Consider the following 15,286-nt stretch of genomic DNA (forward strand, 5'->3'; position numbering starts at 1 on the left):
TTTTAAAGAGTTATTTGCAAGGCAGTGACGAAGACGAGAAAGAGATTCCTTCTCCACTGGTTCACTCCCCAAATGCCTGCAACAGCTGGGGCTGAGCCAGGCTGAGGCCAGGAGCCTGGAGCTCCACCTGGGTCTCCCACGTGGGTGGCAGGGGCCTCAGTACTGGGCCATCTTCTGCTTCCCAGGCACAGTAGTAGGCAGTTGCGTCTGAAGTGGAACAGCTGGGACTCAAACCAGCACCCACATGGAAGCCGGCGTCACAGGGTGACGGCTAAATGGGCTGTGCCACACACCAGCCCCCGAGCTCAGAAGCTTCCATTGGCCAAGTGCTGACTTGTACGTTGTGGGTGTGAGTGTGTGGCCTGGTTCCGGTGCCGGCTAAGGCGTCCGCATCCCTTGAGGGGGGCTTCTGGGCCGCAGTCAAAACGTCGTTTGTGGCCCTTGCACCCCGTGTTCCGAGTGCTAGATTGGGCCTTAGCTCTTCTGCTTCAGTCCAGCCCCCTGCTCACGCACAGCTGGGAGGCAGCAGCAATGGCTCCAGTGCCCGAGTTCCTGCCACCCACGTGAGGACCTGGGCAGAGTTCTGAGGGCCTCACTTTGTCCCGGGCCAACCCCTACACAGGCATTTGGAGGGTGACCCAGTGGGTGGAAGATCTGTCTCTATGCCTTTCAAATAAAATGAAAATAAATTTTTATTTTATTTTTTAAAGATTTATTTCTCCATTTGAAAGGCAGAGTTACAGAGAGAAACAGACAGACAGATCTTCCCTCTGCTGGTTCTCTCCCCAAATGGCCGCCATGGCCAGGGCTGGGCCAGGCCGAAGCCAGGAGCCTGGAGCTTCACCCGGTCTCTCACGTGGGCGCAGGGGCCCAAGGACTTGGGTCATCTTTGGCTGCTTTGCCAGGTGCATCAGCAGGGAGCTGGATGGGAAGTGGAGCAGCCGGGACTCAGAGCGGCACCCACACGGGATCCTGATGCTACAGGCAGAGGCTTAGCCTACTATGCCACAGGGCTGGCCCATGAAAATAAATTTTTAAGACATTATCCTCGCCTCATCCTGGAGTGCTCGGGTTCAAGTCAGCTCTGACTGCCAGGCCCTGCTTCTTGTTGCTGTGGGCCCTGGAGGCAGCAGGCGAAGGCTGAAGCAGCCGGGTCCCTGCCAGCCCCACGCGAGACCAGGCTGAGTCCCCGGCTCCCTGTTAGGGGCCCAGCCCAGTTCCGTCACTTTGGGCATTTGGAGGGTGAAGAGGCGGAGGGGAGCTCTGCCTGCCTGCCTGTCGCTCTCAAAAAACAACAACAATGAAAACACACACACACACACACACACACACCCCACAGTGCTTAGTAAGAAGCGAGGCAGGAGCTGTGGCGCTGCTGTTGACACTGCGGCTCCCGTGAGTGCCGGTTCGAGTCCCGGCTGCTCCACTTCCAGTGCAGCTCCCTGCTGTGGCCTGGGAAAGCAGTAGAAGATGGCTCAAGTGCTTGGGCCCTGCACCCGCGTGGGAGACCTGGAGGAAGCTCCTGGCTCCTGGCTCCGGATCGGCGCAGCTCCGGAATGTTCTTCAAGGAGGCGAAGCCGAGCTCCTTCCTTCCTGTGGGAGGGGGATCCACACGCACACTTCCAAAGGGGCCAGCAGATCCTGGGTGCTTAGAAAAGGGAACAAGGGCTTCCCGAGTTCTGGGAAATTCTGTGAACAGGAAGGAGAAGCATCAGCCGAGGTGCGGTTATTCATTCAGGCCGCGAGTGGATCGGGAGCCTGCTCTGTGCAGAGCCCGCGGTGCAGACGGCGGCGCTGACGGGCAGCGGCCAGGCGGGCAGACGGGCCTGCAGCCGGCGACCATCGCACCAGGACCAGGAGCTGCTGCGAGCTCGGGCCAGGAAACCGGTGTGTGCAGGGTGTGCGTGTGGGAAGAGTGACGTGCAAACCGGGGCCGGGTCATGGGAGGCTTCCACCAGCGCTCAGGGCTGCGGCGTGCCAGCCCGAGTGCCGAGTGACTCTCCGGAGTAATGGAAAGTTTTTTTTTTAAGATTTACTTTTTATTTATTTGAAAGAACCACAGAGAGCTAGAGACAGAGAGAGAGGTCTTCCATCCGCTGGTTCACTCCCCAGTGGCTGCAATGTCCACAGCTGTCCCAAGCCAGGAACCAGGAGCTTCTGCTAGGTCTCCCACGTGGGTGCAGGAGCTCAAGCACTTGGGCCATCTTCCATTGCTCTCCCAGGCCACAGCAGAGAGCTGGAGCGGAAGTAGAGCAGCCGGGACTTGAACCGGCGCCCATATGGGATGCTGATGATTCAGCCCAGGGCTTTAACTTATCTGGGTAGGGAGTGAACCAGTGGATGGAAGACTTCTCTGTCTCTCTGTCTCTCTCTCTGCAACCCTCTGCCTTTCAAAAAAAAATTTTTTTTTTAAATGAGTACATAAAGCCACCCTCTGCAGTGCCAGCCTCCCATATGGGTGCCAGTTCAAATCCCGGCTACTCCACTTCCAATCCAGCTCCCTGCTAGTATGCCTGGGAAAGCAGTGGAGGATGGCCCAAGCCCTTGGTCTCTGCACCCATGTAGGAGACCCAGATAAGGCTCCTGGCTTGGATTTGGTCCAGCCCTGGCCTTTGTGGCCATCTGAGAAGTGAACCAGGGGATGGAAGGTCTGTCTCTCTCTGCCCCTCCATCTCTGTAACACTGCCTTTCAAATAAATAAATCTTAAAAACCAAACGATTAGGGCCAGCACTGTGTAGGAGGTTAAGCCTCCGCCTTTGGCACCGGCATCCCATATGGGTGCCGCTTCATGTCCCAGCTGCTTCTCTTCCGATCCAGCTCTTTTTTTCTTTTTAAAGATTTATTTGAAAGTCAGAGTTACAGAGAGAGGTAGACATAGAGAGGTCTTCCATCCACTGGTTCACTCCCCAGATGGCCGCAATGGTCGGAGCTGGGCCGATCTAGAGCCAGCAGCTTCTTCCAGGTCTCCCAGGCCAGTGCAGGGGCCCAAGGATTTAAGCCATCTTCTACTGCTTTCCCAGGCCACAGCAGAGAGCTGGTTGATCCAGCTCTTAGCTAATGGCCTAGGGAAGCAGCAAAAAACGGCCCAAGTGCCTGGGCTCCTGCACACACATGGGAGACCCAGAAGTGGCTCCTGGCTCCTGGCTCCGGATCGGCCCAGCTCTGGCTGTTGCAGCCATTTGGGAAGTGAATCTGAGGACAGAAGAGTTCTCTGTCTCTCCCTCTCTGTTGCTCTGCCTCTCAAATAAGTACATCTTTAAAAAATTCTTTTAATTCTATTTTTCTATTAAAATGAAATTTTACATTTTCTCCATTTCCTGTTTATTTGAAAGGCAGAGGGCCTGAGAGACAGAAGTAGAGATCTCTCACCTGCTGGTTCACTCCAGAAACACCCACAACAGTTGCGGGTAGGCCAACTTAATCCTGGCCTCCCACACAGGTGGCAGGAACCCAAGTACTTGAGCCATCATCTGCTGCCTCCCGGGTGCACGTGCAGGTGCGTAGCTTGTACTTGAACTCCAGATGGGGTTGGGAGTGCGGTATGTACCCGAACCCAGGCACTCCCACGTGGGATGTGGGCATCCCAAGCAGTGACCAGAGCACTGCACCAATGTGTGGTTTTTTTTTTTTTTTTTTTTTTTGACAGGCAGAGTGGACAGAGAGAGAGAAAGGTCTTCCTTTGCCGTTGGTTCACCCTCCAATGGCTGCCGCGGCCGGTGCGCTGCAGCCGGCTCATTGCGCTGATCCGATGGCAGGAGCCAGGAGCCAGGAGCCAGGTGCTTTTCCTGGTCTCCCATGGGGTGCAGGGCCCAAGCACCTGGGCCATCCTCCACTGCACTCCCTGGCCACAGCAGAGAGCTGGCCTGGAAGAGGGGCAACCGGGACAGAATCCGGCGCCCCAACCGGGACTAGAACCTGGTGTGCCGGCGCCACTAGGCAGAGGATTAGCCTACTGAGCCGTGGCGCCGGCCCAATGGCTTTTTTTTGAAAGGCACAAAGAGACAATCCTCCATCCTGTGGCTCACTTCACCCACGGCTGCAAAAGCCAGCGCTGGGCCAGGCGGAAGCCAGGATCTCCACCTGGGTCTCCCACGTGGGTCCTCCCGCTCCTGTTGCCAGGCCACTAGCAGAGCTGGGTGGGAAGTGGAGTCGCAGGGGACACGGGATGCCGGTGCTGAAGGTGCCTGCCCGCAGCACAGATCTTGAAGCTGCAGGCGAGGGCTGCCGGGCCACGTTCAGGGCAGAGGACAGCATCAGCCCCGCTGCAGGGCTTCCACCAGTGGCACAGCACCAGCACAGGGTTAAAGTGTCAAGTGCACTAGTGTGTCCCCGACTCAGAACAGGCTCACTCGGGAGATCACGCTGTTTGCTGAGCCCCTCAATGCCCTCCGCAACCTCACATTTCTCACGTTAGTAGGAAAAAGCCAAGGTACCTTGGCCTATTTTACTTCCATACCTCGTTGCTAAGACCATTCAGCTACACAAAACAGCAGACAGAATATGGGCGTTGAAGTTAAAGTTGGCTTAGGACATCGATAATGGCAATGAGCCCGAGAACTTCAGACACCAAACACGATGACCAGAAAGGCACTGGGTACGGGAGGACCAGGAAACCAGGAATCTCCCAGTAACTTGGAGCAGGTGCTGCCCTGCTGTAGGTCAAGCCAGGGACTGCGACAGGCACTGGCTTCTGACTGGCGGCTTCACTCTATAAAGATTGAGTTACAGGCAGAGGGGCCTTCCACCTGTTAGCTCAAAATGACCAGAGCCGATCCAAAGCCAGGGGCTTCTTCCAGGTCTCCCACGTGGGTGCAGCGGCCCAAGCACGTGGGCCATCTTCTGCTTTCCCAGGCCACAGCAGAGCTGGATTGGAAGTGGAGCAGCCGGGACTCAAACCCGCACCCATGTGGGATGCGGGCACTGCAGGCGGCAGCTCTACCCACCCACTTTCGAAAGCAGATGTCCCAAGTGCTTGGGCCCCTGCACCCACAAAGGTGTTCCATCTGGCCCAGCCCCAACCATTGTGGCCATCTGGGCAGTAAACCAGCATGTGTATCTGGACTTTCAAATCTTCCTGCCCTTTGGTTCACTCTCAAATGGCTGCCAAGAGCCAAAAGTACAGGTCTCCTAGTTTCCATGACACTTCCATGGAGTCATTCCCACCCCAGGACACCAGAGGGGACAGAACACCATCACAGTTGAGACAAAACTCCTGAGGTGTTTGTAGTTTCCCAGATAGAGGACTGCCCTTGTCACGTGCCCCACACCTCCTGGTCCTGCTCTGCCCTGGTCAAGACGTAGCCATCTGCCATGTATAAAGGTCCCCTCAAATAACAAGGCTTCCACCACAATTTTTCAACGCGTCTGTATTTGTCACAACCTTTTAAAGCAAAAAACGACTTGGGCACTACAGTCCACCCACAAACCTCGGTGACTTTCCAACAACGTCACAACAGACCCAGGTAGGTTTGTAATTTTGTTCCCCTTAACAATACTTCTTTGGAAAACAAGCCTCGTGGAGAGTTCCTCCGTCAAGCTGGTTCAGGTTAGCCTATTTCTAGAGGAAGAGCACATGCGGGGTCGGCAACTACAGGGGCGCTAACAAGTACATCCTAGGAGATGAACTCAAGCCACGTAACACCAAGGCATAGCTCAGACCACTTCAGTGACAAGATCTGGTCTCTAAGGAATCCGCTGACAGCTACACACTGCAGACCACGACGCTGACGACGGGCTACACACACCTCACAGCAAGCGTCGCCTCATCTGTCACAAGCCACGTGGGAGAAGCATCACTACTCTGCTTGTGCCTAACATCACAGTATCACTTAGAAGTAGAAAGAAATCTTATCTTCCCCTTAAGTAGTTGTCATGCCATACAGATTTTTTTAAAATGTTAACAAAAATAAAGAAAAAAATCCTTGAAAATATATTCTCAGGGAGTGAGGGTGCCCAGGTCGAGGGTTGCACGGCTAGTCCACTTCCTCCATGCGGGAGGTGTCGTCGTCGCCTTCCAGGGGCGGCATCTCCTCCGTCACAGCTGCGGCCGTGTCGTCAGCAGTGGGGTCGTCTTCATCAATGCCTACGGGGGAGGGGGACGGGCCTGTTAAGCACGCTAAGAGGGCGCTGGGGGTGGCATGAGTCTCCCTACCACACACGCTCCCCAGCCTGCCTCCCCGCAGGACAGGCCGTGGCTCACCCAGGCCGAGCTTGATCATCCTGTAGATCCTGTTGGCGTGTGTCTGCGGGTCCTCCAGACTGAAGCCGGAGGAGAGCAGCGCGGTCTCGTAGAGCAGGATGACCAGGTCCTTCACGGACTTGTCGTTCTTGTCCGCCTCCGCCTTCTGCCTCAGGGTCTCGATGATGGAGTGGTCGGGGTTGACCTCTAGGTGCTTCTTCGCAGCCATGTAGCCCATCGTGGAGTTGTCTCTCAGGGCCTGGGCTTTCATGATCCTCTCCATGTTGGCCGTCCAGCCGTACGTGCTTGTGACGATGCAGCACGGAGAGGTCACCAATCTGTTTGACACCACCACCTGGAGGCAAAGCAGAGACGAGGGCCCAAGACCTGCGTTACTCACCACCCGGCTTCACTGCACCCCCAGGTCTGAGAACAATCTGGGGCTCCCCCCGGCACAGGCCCTGGTTTCCCGTTTTCCCTTGAAAGTGAACAGACCTCAGACACGGAGCATGATCAGCAAGCGTGCGTCAGGACCAAGGCTGGGTCTGCGCCTACCTTCTCCACTTTCTTCTCCAGTATGTCCTTCATGATCTTGCAGAGGTTCTCGAACTTCGTCTTCTTCTCCTCCTGCTTCTTCTTCTCCTCCTCGTCCTCCGGCAGCTCCAAGCCCTCCTTGGTGACGGACACGAGCGTCTTCCCCTCGAACTCCTTCAGCTGCTGCACGCAGTACTCGTCGATGGGCTCGATCATGTAGATCACCTCCAGGCCGTGCTTCCGCAGGCGCTCCACGAAGGCAGAGTTCGCCACCTGGTCCTTGGTCTCACCTGGAGGGTCACGTCACGTTTCCACGTGGGGAAGCAGGCAAGCTAGCGGGGCAGGACCGGGCTGGCTCGCTGCAGGCTCAGTCCCTGCGCACCCGACCCCGCCCGGCGGGCCGCGCGGGCTACCTGTGATGTAGTAGATGTGCTTCTGGTTCTCCTTCATCCTGGTGCAGTAGTCCTTGAGGGACACCATCTCGTCGCCGGAGGCCGACGTGTAGTACCTCAGCAGCTCGGAAAGCTTCTTGCGGTTCTGGGAGTCCTCGTGGATCCCCAGCTGAAACAGAGCCCGCCTGTGAGAACGGCTTCGGTTCACCACTCCCCGCGGGGCAGTGTGGACCCAGCTGGCAGCCGTCGGTGTGTCTGCACCCACCTTTATATTTTTGGAGAACTGCTCATAAAACTTCTTGTAATTCTCTTTGTCTTCTGCCAGTTCCGTGAAGAGCTCCAGACACTTTTTGACCAAGTTCTTCCTGATAACTTTCAGGATCTTGCTCTGCTGCAGCATCTCCCGGGAGATGTTCAGCGGGAGGTCCTCCGAGTCCACCACCCCTCTGATGAAATCTGAGGTAGCGGAGACCGCGCCCTCAGTCTAAGCACACACACACACACACCCCGCCCCCCCCCCCCCCAGCAGACGGACGAGACATGGTGGCATCACCAGCGACACTGGGCTCACTCCCGCTCCTACTCACTCAGGTACTCAGGGATCAGCTCCTCACAGTTGTCCATGATGAAGACTCTGCGAACGTACAACTTGATGTTGTTCTTCTTCTTCCGGTTTTCAAACAGGTCAAACGGGGCTCGTCTCGGGACGAAGAGCAGCGCTCTGAACTCCAGCTGCCCCTCAACCGAGAAGTGCTGCAACGACACACAGGCCCGGTGCCAACCACCACCACCGCGACGGCGCCGGGGCCGGGCTGCCACCCTCCGGGCGCGGGGCGCTCACCTTCACGGCCAGGTGGTCCTCCCAGTCGTTGGTCAGGCTCTTGTAGAACTCCCCGTACTCCTCGTTGGTGATGTCGTCGGGGTTCCTGGTCCAGATGGGCTTCGTCTTGTTGAGCTCCTCCTGGTCGATGTACTTCTCCTTGATCTTCTTCTTCTTCTTCTTGTCGCCGTCCTTCTTCTCCTCCTCCTCCTCGTCCGAGCCCACGTCCTCGATCTCCGGCTTGTCGTCGGGCTGCTTGTCCTCCTCCTCCTTGTCCTTGTCCTCCTTCTCCTCGGCCTCGTCGTCACTCACCTCCTTGTCGCGCTCCTTCTCCACGAACAGCGTGATGGGGTAGCCGATGAACTGCGAGTGCTTCTTCACGATCTCCTTGATGCGCCGCTCCTCCAGGTACTCCGTCTGGTCCTCCTTCAGGTGCAGCACCACCTTCGTGCCGCGCCCCATGGGCTCACCTGCGGGGAAGCCAGCGCGCCGGGTCGCACGGGGCGGCGGAACCCCGCGAGGCCAGCACGGCCCGGGCCAACGAGGCGGCGGAACCCCGCGAGGCCAGGCCGGCCCGGGCGAACGCGGCGGCGGAACCCCGCGAGGCCGGCCCCGCCAGCCCCGGCCCCCTCGCCAGCACGCCCAGCGCCCCTCCCCCTACCTGCGTCGGTCCGCACAGTGAACGAGCCCCCCGCCGAGGACTCCCAGGCGTACTGCTCGTCGTCGTTGTGCTTGGTGATCACCGTCACCTTCTCAGCCACCAGGTACGCCGAGTAGAAGCCGACCCCGAACTGGCCAATCATGGAGATGTCGGCGCCAGCCTGCAGCGCCTCCATGAAGGCCTTGGTGCCGGACTTGGCGATGGTGCCCAGGTTGTTGATCAGGTCGGCCTTGGTCATGCCGATGCCCGTGTCCACGATGGTCAGGGTTCGGTCTTGCTTGTTGGGAATCAGGTTGATGTGCAGCTCCTTGCCCGAGTCCAGCTTGCTGGGGTCGGTTAGGCTTTCATAGCGGATCTTGTCCAGAGCCTGGAAGACCCCAAGTCCTCAGCACCCAGCCGGCGCCCTCCCACCCCCGCCCCCCGAGGCCAGGGCCCCTTCCTCCCCGCCGCCACTTACATCCGACGAGTTTGAGATCAGCTCCCGCAGGAAGATCTCTTTGTTCGAGTAGAAAGTGTTGATGATGAGGGACATCAACTGGGCGATTTCCGCCTGGAAGGCGAACGTCTCCACCTCCTCCTCCTCCATCGGCTGGTCTTGGGTCTGGGTCTCCTCGGGCATCTGCCAAGGGCACGAGGCCCATCAGGCGCCGCACGGCCCCCGCCGCCCGCCCCGAGGCCGGCGCGGGCGCCTCACAAAGGGATGACCTCATTTCGAGCTGCGGCAGGCGCGGGAGCGTGCGCGCTGCGGGGCGGACGCCGCGGCCGGGCCCCGCTCGCCCCGCGCCGCCGCCGGCCGCCCTCCGCGGGCCGCGGCCCCGCCATGGCGGCCGGCACGGCACGGCCGGGGGCTGGGCGCCACCCCCCGCAGCCCCGCACCGGCGCCCCCGCCCCGCCCCCGCCCCGCGGCCTCTCCAGAACATTCGCGGCGCCCCCGGCCCGCCGGAGGCGGCTCCACAGGCCCCGGCCGCGGAGGCCGAACCGCGGCCGCTCGGGCACCGCGGCCGAGGGGGCCCCCGGCCGCCCCCGCTCCCCGCCGCCGCCCCCGCACACCCCCGGGCCTGAGACCCCCCGCAGCCCCCTCACCTTGGCTGAAGAACCGCACGGCCTCCGCGACGCAGCAGCACCGGGACGCTGGAGCAACTGGCGCGCCGCCCCCGCGCCGCCCTTATATAGAGGCGGGCCCGCCCAGCGCGCGGCGCCTTTTCGAGAAGCCTCCCGAACCTTCCGGAAGAACCCTCCCCAACCGCCACCGCGGCCACGCGCCTGCGCCTGCGCCCTGGCTGTGGCCCGCCCCTGCCCCGGGCTCGCGCACGACCCCGCGCAGGGAACGGCGGGCGCCCCCCGCCCGCCCGCGCCGCCGCGCGCCCTCGCGCCGGCCCCTGTGCGCCTGCGCGGGCTCGGCGCCTTCCGGGCTCCTAAGCCCGCCAAGCGCGGGCGCGAGCGCGGGCGCGTGCGCATGCGTCCTCGCGGCGCCGGGCGAGCCGGGGCGGGGGAGGGGGCGTCGAGCCCTGAGGTCCCTGCCCTTGTAGTGTGAAATGTGCAAAAAATGGCCCGTGGGTTATGACAGCTCGGGGCCGCTCCCAACGAGTCGCCCGCGCAAGGTGCAGCGGCCTGGGGTGCAGGCCTTGCCAGCTTTCGGTCGCCGGGCCGGGTCGTCCGCTGTGTCTGGGGACTGGGTTTTGGAGTCGTGCTGCGGGCCTGCGGCGGCGGTTACGGGTCGAGGGCTGCGTTCCGGCGCCTGGGCTTCCGCAGAGGTGCGGCCCGAGGCCGGGCGTGAGGAGGGCGAGGGCCGCGGAAGCCCCCCGGGCCGGCTCCCCGATGCCACGGCCTCCCCGTGCCCAGGTGCTGAACCACGCTCGCCCGGCCGCCGCCGCCGCCGGGGTTCCGGGAAACCCGTAGCCTTTCGCTTCCGGAGAAGCAGCGGCGTGCAGCGCCGGAGCCCCGGGGGCCGCCCCAGGCCAGGTCTAAGTGGGACTGGGGCGCTCGGAGCCCGGGGCGGGGGCGGCGGCGGCCGGGCCCTCCCCACGTGGGAGACCGCGTGGAGTCCCTGGCTCACGCTGCAGCCTGGCCATCTGGGGAGTGAACTTCCGGGTGGAAGACCTCTCTCACCCTACCTTTCAAATAAATGTTAAAAAAGAAAAAAAATAAGAGCCACATCCAGGCTGTAGGGTCCTCACTGTCAGCGTCGGGGTCTGCCCTGGAAGGACGCCGCGGCTCAGCGCGCCGGCCCTCGGAGCCTTTGTGTCCAGCTCTCCCTTTGTTGGCCCACTTCCTCCCTCGACGGGCCTGGCCCTCTGGAACAGCTGGACGCTCCCAACCTAAAGGCACCTGACCGCTCCGCTCCCTCGTGGTCTCTAGGAAAACCCGCTCTTCCAGGAGAAGGTTGGAGAGCGCTTGGGAGCGTGAGCGCAGCCCACAGCGTGCAGAGCGTCGCAAAGGTGGGAACAGACCCCTTCAGCCGCGGGCGGGTCCCGGCCCTCATGTGCGTTTCCTACAAGTGAATGGGGAGGAATGTGACTGGCCCAGGTTTGCCCAGCCTGCGGGGGAGGAGAGGAGTGGAGGGGGAGGCGCGGAGAGCAGGGGCAGGTCCCCAGCTGCCCTCCCTGGAGCCTGGTGGGTTAAACCGCCGCTTGGGATGCGGCATCCGGATAAGCGTGCCGGTTGGATCCAGCTGCTTTTGCTTCCCGCCCGGCTTCCTGTTGATGCGGCAGATGGCCCCTGCCACCCGTGGGAGCCCAGGACAGAGCTCTGGCTCCTGGCTTCAGACTGGCCCCCACCTGGCCACTGTGGCCATTTGGGGGGTGCTCCAGGGGCCGGAAGGTCACTCTCAACTTGTCCGTCTCTCCGCGTCTCCCCTCTGCCTTCCAAATAAATGAACTTTTTTTTTCTTTGTAAAGATTTTATTTGAGAGGCAGAGTTGGGGGGAAGACAGAAAAAGGTTTTCATCTACTGGTTCACTCCCCAAATGGCCTCAACAGCCAGAACTGGGCCGATCAGAAGCCCGGAGTTTCCTCTGGGTCTCCCACGTGGGTGCAGGGGCCCAAGCTCTTGGGCCATCCTCCTCCGCTGCTTTCCCAGGCCACAGCAGAGAGCTGGGTAGAAGAGGAGCAGTCGGGACAAGAACCGGCGCCCATATAGGATGCCAGCACTGCAGACGGCGGCTTAATCTTCCCCACTACAGTGCCAGCCCCACAAATGAATCTTAAAAGACTTGTAGGGGCTGGTGCTGTGTCATAGTAAAGCCATGCCTGCGGTGCCGGCATCCATATGGATGCTGGTTCGAGTTCCCCCACTGCTCCAGCTCCGATCCAGCTCTCTGCTGTGGCCTGCGAAAGCAGTGGAAAGTGGCCCAAGTGCTTGGACCCTGCACCCCCGTGGGAGACCTGGAAGAAGCTCCTGGCTGCAGATCGGCTCAGTTCTGGCTGGTACGGCCATTTGGGGAGTGAACCCACCCCCACCTCTGCCTCTCTGCTTCTAACTCTGCCTTCCTAATAAATAAAGCCTTAAAAAAAAAAAAAAAAAAAAAAAAGACAGTGGTCCTGCTCTGCCATCTTTGTCCGTCGGGCACTGTCTGGCCTTCCTCTTCTGCAGCCTGCCCCGGGCCACCCCCTGGGTCTGTCCTCACTGGGAACCACTTTCCCCGACAGCTGTCCCCCACTTCCCTGGCCATGGCCCAGCCCCCTGCCACCACCTGCCCCTGGCTGCCTGTGAACACTTCAGGAATCCGCTTGCCCCATTCCCCCCACCCCACCCCAACCACACAACCATCAGCTCACCTGGGAGACCTCCAGCCCACCTGAGCTCTAAGCAGACAGGTCTGCCCTGCCGCCCCCCCCCCCCCCATGCTCCCTGATCCTAGCCGGCTTGCCAGAGCTTAGCCAGGCCTGTGAGGCCCTGCAGGTTGCCTGGTGGCCCTCAGTGCCCTGTGCCCTGTGCGTGTGGCTGGCAGTCTCTTCATGAACCCTCCCCACGAGGAAACACACACTGTTCCCTGCGCCTGGAACACCATTCCCTTTCCTTTTTGCTACTTGAGTCCCAGGGCCTTCTGCTCACAGACTCCTGGGAACCCCTCCCCGCGCTGCCTTCCTGCCAGGTCAGACTCCCTGTCACCGCGGGGACCTCAGAATGCTGGGAGTGTGACCCACGCTCACGGTGCTCCCACTCACTTCACTTCCTGCCCATGTAGCCGCCGCCTCCTGCTCCAGTCCTCACTACTGTATTTCTAATACAACACTAGGCCCTGCAGCTTCACCCTCCTAAATATTTGTTGAACTGTCCCAAAGCGACTTTTTTTAAGTGTTTATTCTCATCTACTTAAAAGAGCAGCAGAGGGGGAAGACAGAGAGACCTTTCATCTGCCGGCTCACTCCCTGCATGTCCCAACAGCCAGGGCTGGGCCAGGCCGAAGTCAGGGGCCCGAACTCCATCCAAGCACATGGGTCACCGTCTGTTGCCTCCCATGGTGTGTAGCAGGAAGACGGATCAGCAGTGCCGTAGCTAGGACTGGAGCAGGCACTCCGTTATGGCCTGGCCTGCTGCTGAGCCACAAGGCCTGCTCCCAGAGGGACCTTGCTGTCTGGTGAATCTGACCAGTTTCCTCCTCCATTGGAAACCTTTTTTTTTTTTTTTTTTTTTGGAAAGGGAGACTGAGACAGAGGGAGAGACATTTCCATCCGCTGGCTCACTCCCCAAATGGTCACAGCAGCCAAGGCTGAACTTCATCTGGGTGTCCCATGTTGGGGTCCCAGCTCTTGGGTCATCTTCCACTGCTTTCCCAGGTGTAGTGGCAGGGAGCTGGATCAGACGCGGAGCAGCAGGATTCAAACTGGCACTCCGACGCCAGATGCTGCAGTGGCAAGTGGCAGCTGAACTTGCTGTACCACAAGGCCGGCCCACAAAATGAAAATTAATAAATCTAAAAATATTTAAAAAGCAGACGGGGGCGGGATGCCTGTGGGGGCGGGGCTTTCAGGAGCAGACAGGAGGGGCCAGCAAGGGCCGCGAGGAAACCGTGGAGCCCAAGCGGAGCACAGCCTTGTGCAGCGACGCGGCAGACGCAGCCCGTCATACTTCCCACGTGCAGGTCATCGCGTGTAACTGACCTCGTTAAGCTGGTTTTTTAAAGTTTAACCGAAACTTTGGCGAAATGTTCGTAATCAAGTTGTTCTATGGGGAAGCCTGGTGGTACATACTTTGGAAAGAAAAGGTCTTTCAAAGAAAGAGGACATCAGGTAGAGCACGGTTCTAGAAGCGGTCTGAGTCCAGACCCTGCCAGGCACGGGCTGTGTGGCTCTGAGCAAGCTGCCCGGCCTCTGTGCTGGAGGCCTCTCCCCTTACGGGAAGCGTGGGCTGCGTGACTGACCCCAGGGAAGCCCCCAGCACCGGGCAGGCCCTGAGCACACCAGAGTCGCACGTGTGCGTGTTCTCTCGATGGACAGTGGGGACAGGTGCCCTGGGCAGGCGAGCAGACAGACCACAGAGCAGCCCAGAACCAGCCACTGTGACCCTGTCCTGCACCTGTCTGCCTCTGTGCCTGAGATGGCGAGGGAGGACTTCGAGGAAGCCCCAGGGGAGGTGGAGCCAGAGGGAGGGCCTGTTTCTGGCTGCGTGTGTTTCCGGCTGTATTTCTACTGTTTGTACGTCTGGCTGTGTGTACTTTAGTGCTGGTCCTACAGTGGATTCCCAGAGCAAACCAGGCTGTGCAGTGAAAACTGGCTGCCAAACTGCTGTGCCCCTGGCCAGTGCTGACCCATCCTCAGGGCCCTACTTGGGGACGGTCACCTTCTCCACTCCCCAGGGGCTGCCACCAGAGGGGAGCCCAGCAGACATTCCGTCTCCTTTTCTCCCGCTGTCACCAACGCCAAGTGTGGCTGGGAAAAGGCCATTCTAACAGAAAAACACAGTTTTATTTCAAAGGTAGAATGAGAGAGAGGGGGAGAACCAGAAACAGAAAGGGATCTTCCATCTGCTGGTTCGTCCCCCAAGTGGCTGCAACAGCCAAGGCTAGATCAGGCTGAAGCCAGGAAGGAGCCCGGAGCCCCATCTGGGTCTCCCATGTGGGTGCCAGGGCCCCAAGTACTTGAGCCATCTTCTGCCGCTTTCCCAGGTGCATTAGCAGCAAGCTGGATTGGAAACAGCAGCCAGGACACGGGCCAGCGCTCTGATACGGGGTGCTGGTATGGCAAGGGGCGACTTAACCCGCTGTGCCACAGCTCCAGCCCCACAGTGTCTTCTTGCTCAGTGAGCCTTGGGGCCTGTGTGGCAGGTTGAGTCATAGCCTGCAAAGCTGGCATCACTTAAGGGTGCTAGTTTGAGTCCCAGCTGCTCCACTTCTGATCCAGCTCCCTGCTAGCATGCCTGGGAAAGCAACAGAGAAGTTCTTGGCCCCTGGACCCATGTGGTACATCTGAAAGAAGCTCCTGGCTTCTGGCTTCAGCCTGACCCAGCCCTGGCTGTTGGGGTCATTTGGGAAGTGAACCAGCAGATAGAAGACCTCTGTCTGTGTTTCCCTCTCTGTAATTCTGCCTTTCAAATAAATAAACAAATCTTTAAAAAGAAAAAAGAAGAAATCAGGTCCTTGTCCTCATGGTGGAGACATGAAGCCAATGCCACAGAGACGCGGATTTGTAACTGACACGTCAGAGGGGCCCCGGAGGCTCCCTGACTGCCGGGCGGGGCAGGTGTTAGCTGCTGGGGGAGT

At 59.8% G+C, this 15,286-nt stretch overlaps 1 protein-coding gene across 1 annotated transcript; it reads right to left on the minus strand.

Moving 5' to 3' along the window:
* Positions 1 to 5,352: 5,352 nt before the first annotated feature.
* On the minus strand, positions 5,353 to 9,914 carry HSP90AA1 (heat shock protein 90 alpha family class A member 1). The gene is made up of 10 exons (XM_051834811.2): positions 9,670 to 9,914; positions 9,044 to 9,205; positions 8,587 to 8,953; positions 7,947 to 8,395; positions 7,693 to 7,858; positions 7,371 to 7,561; positions 7,127 to 7,274; positions 6,735 to 7,003; positions 6,201 to 6,534; positions 5,353 to 6,083 (listed from the first exon to the last, which is right to left on the minus strand). The coding sequence occupies exons 2-10, from the start codon at positions 9,203 to 9,205 to the stop codon at positions 5,974 to 5,976; spliced, it is 2,196 nt and encodes a 731-aa protein (XP_051690771.1). The 5' UTR covers positions 9,670 to 9,914; the 3' UTR covers positions 5,353 to 5,973.
* Between the last annotated feature and the right edge of the window lie 5,372 nt (positions 9,915 to 15,286).

Source organism: Oryctolagus cuniculus, chromosome 20 (assembly GCF_964237555.1).
Source record: "Oryctolagus cuniculus chromosome 20, mOryCun1.1, whole genome shotgun sequence".
Classification (NCBI taxonomy): domain Eukaryota; kingdom Metazoa; phylum Chordata; class Mammalia; order Lagomorpha; family Leporidae; genus Oryctolagus; species Oryctolagus cuniculus.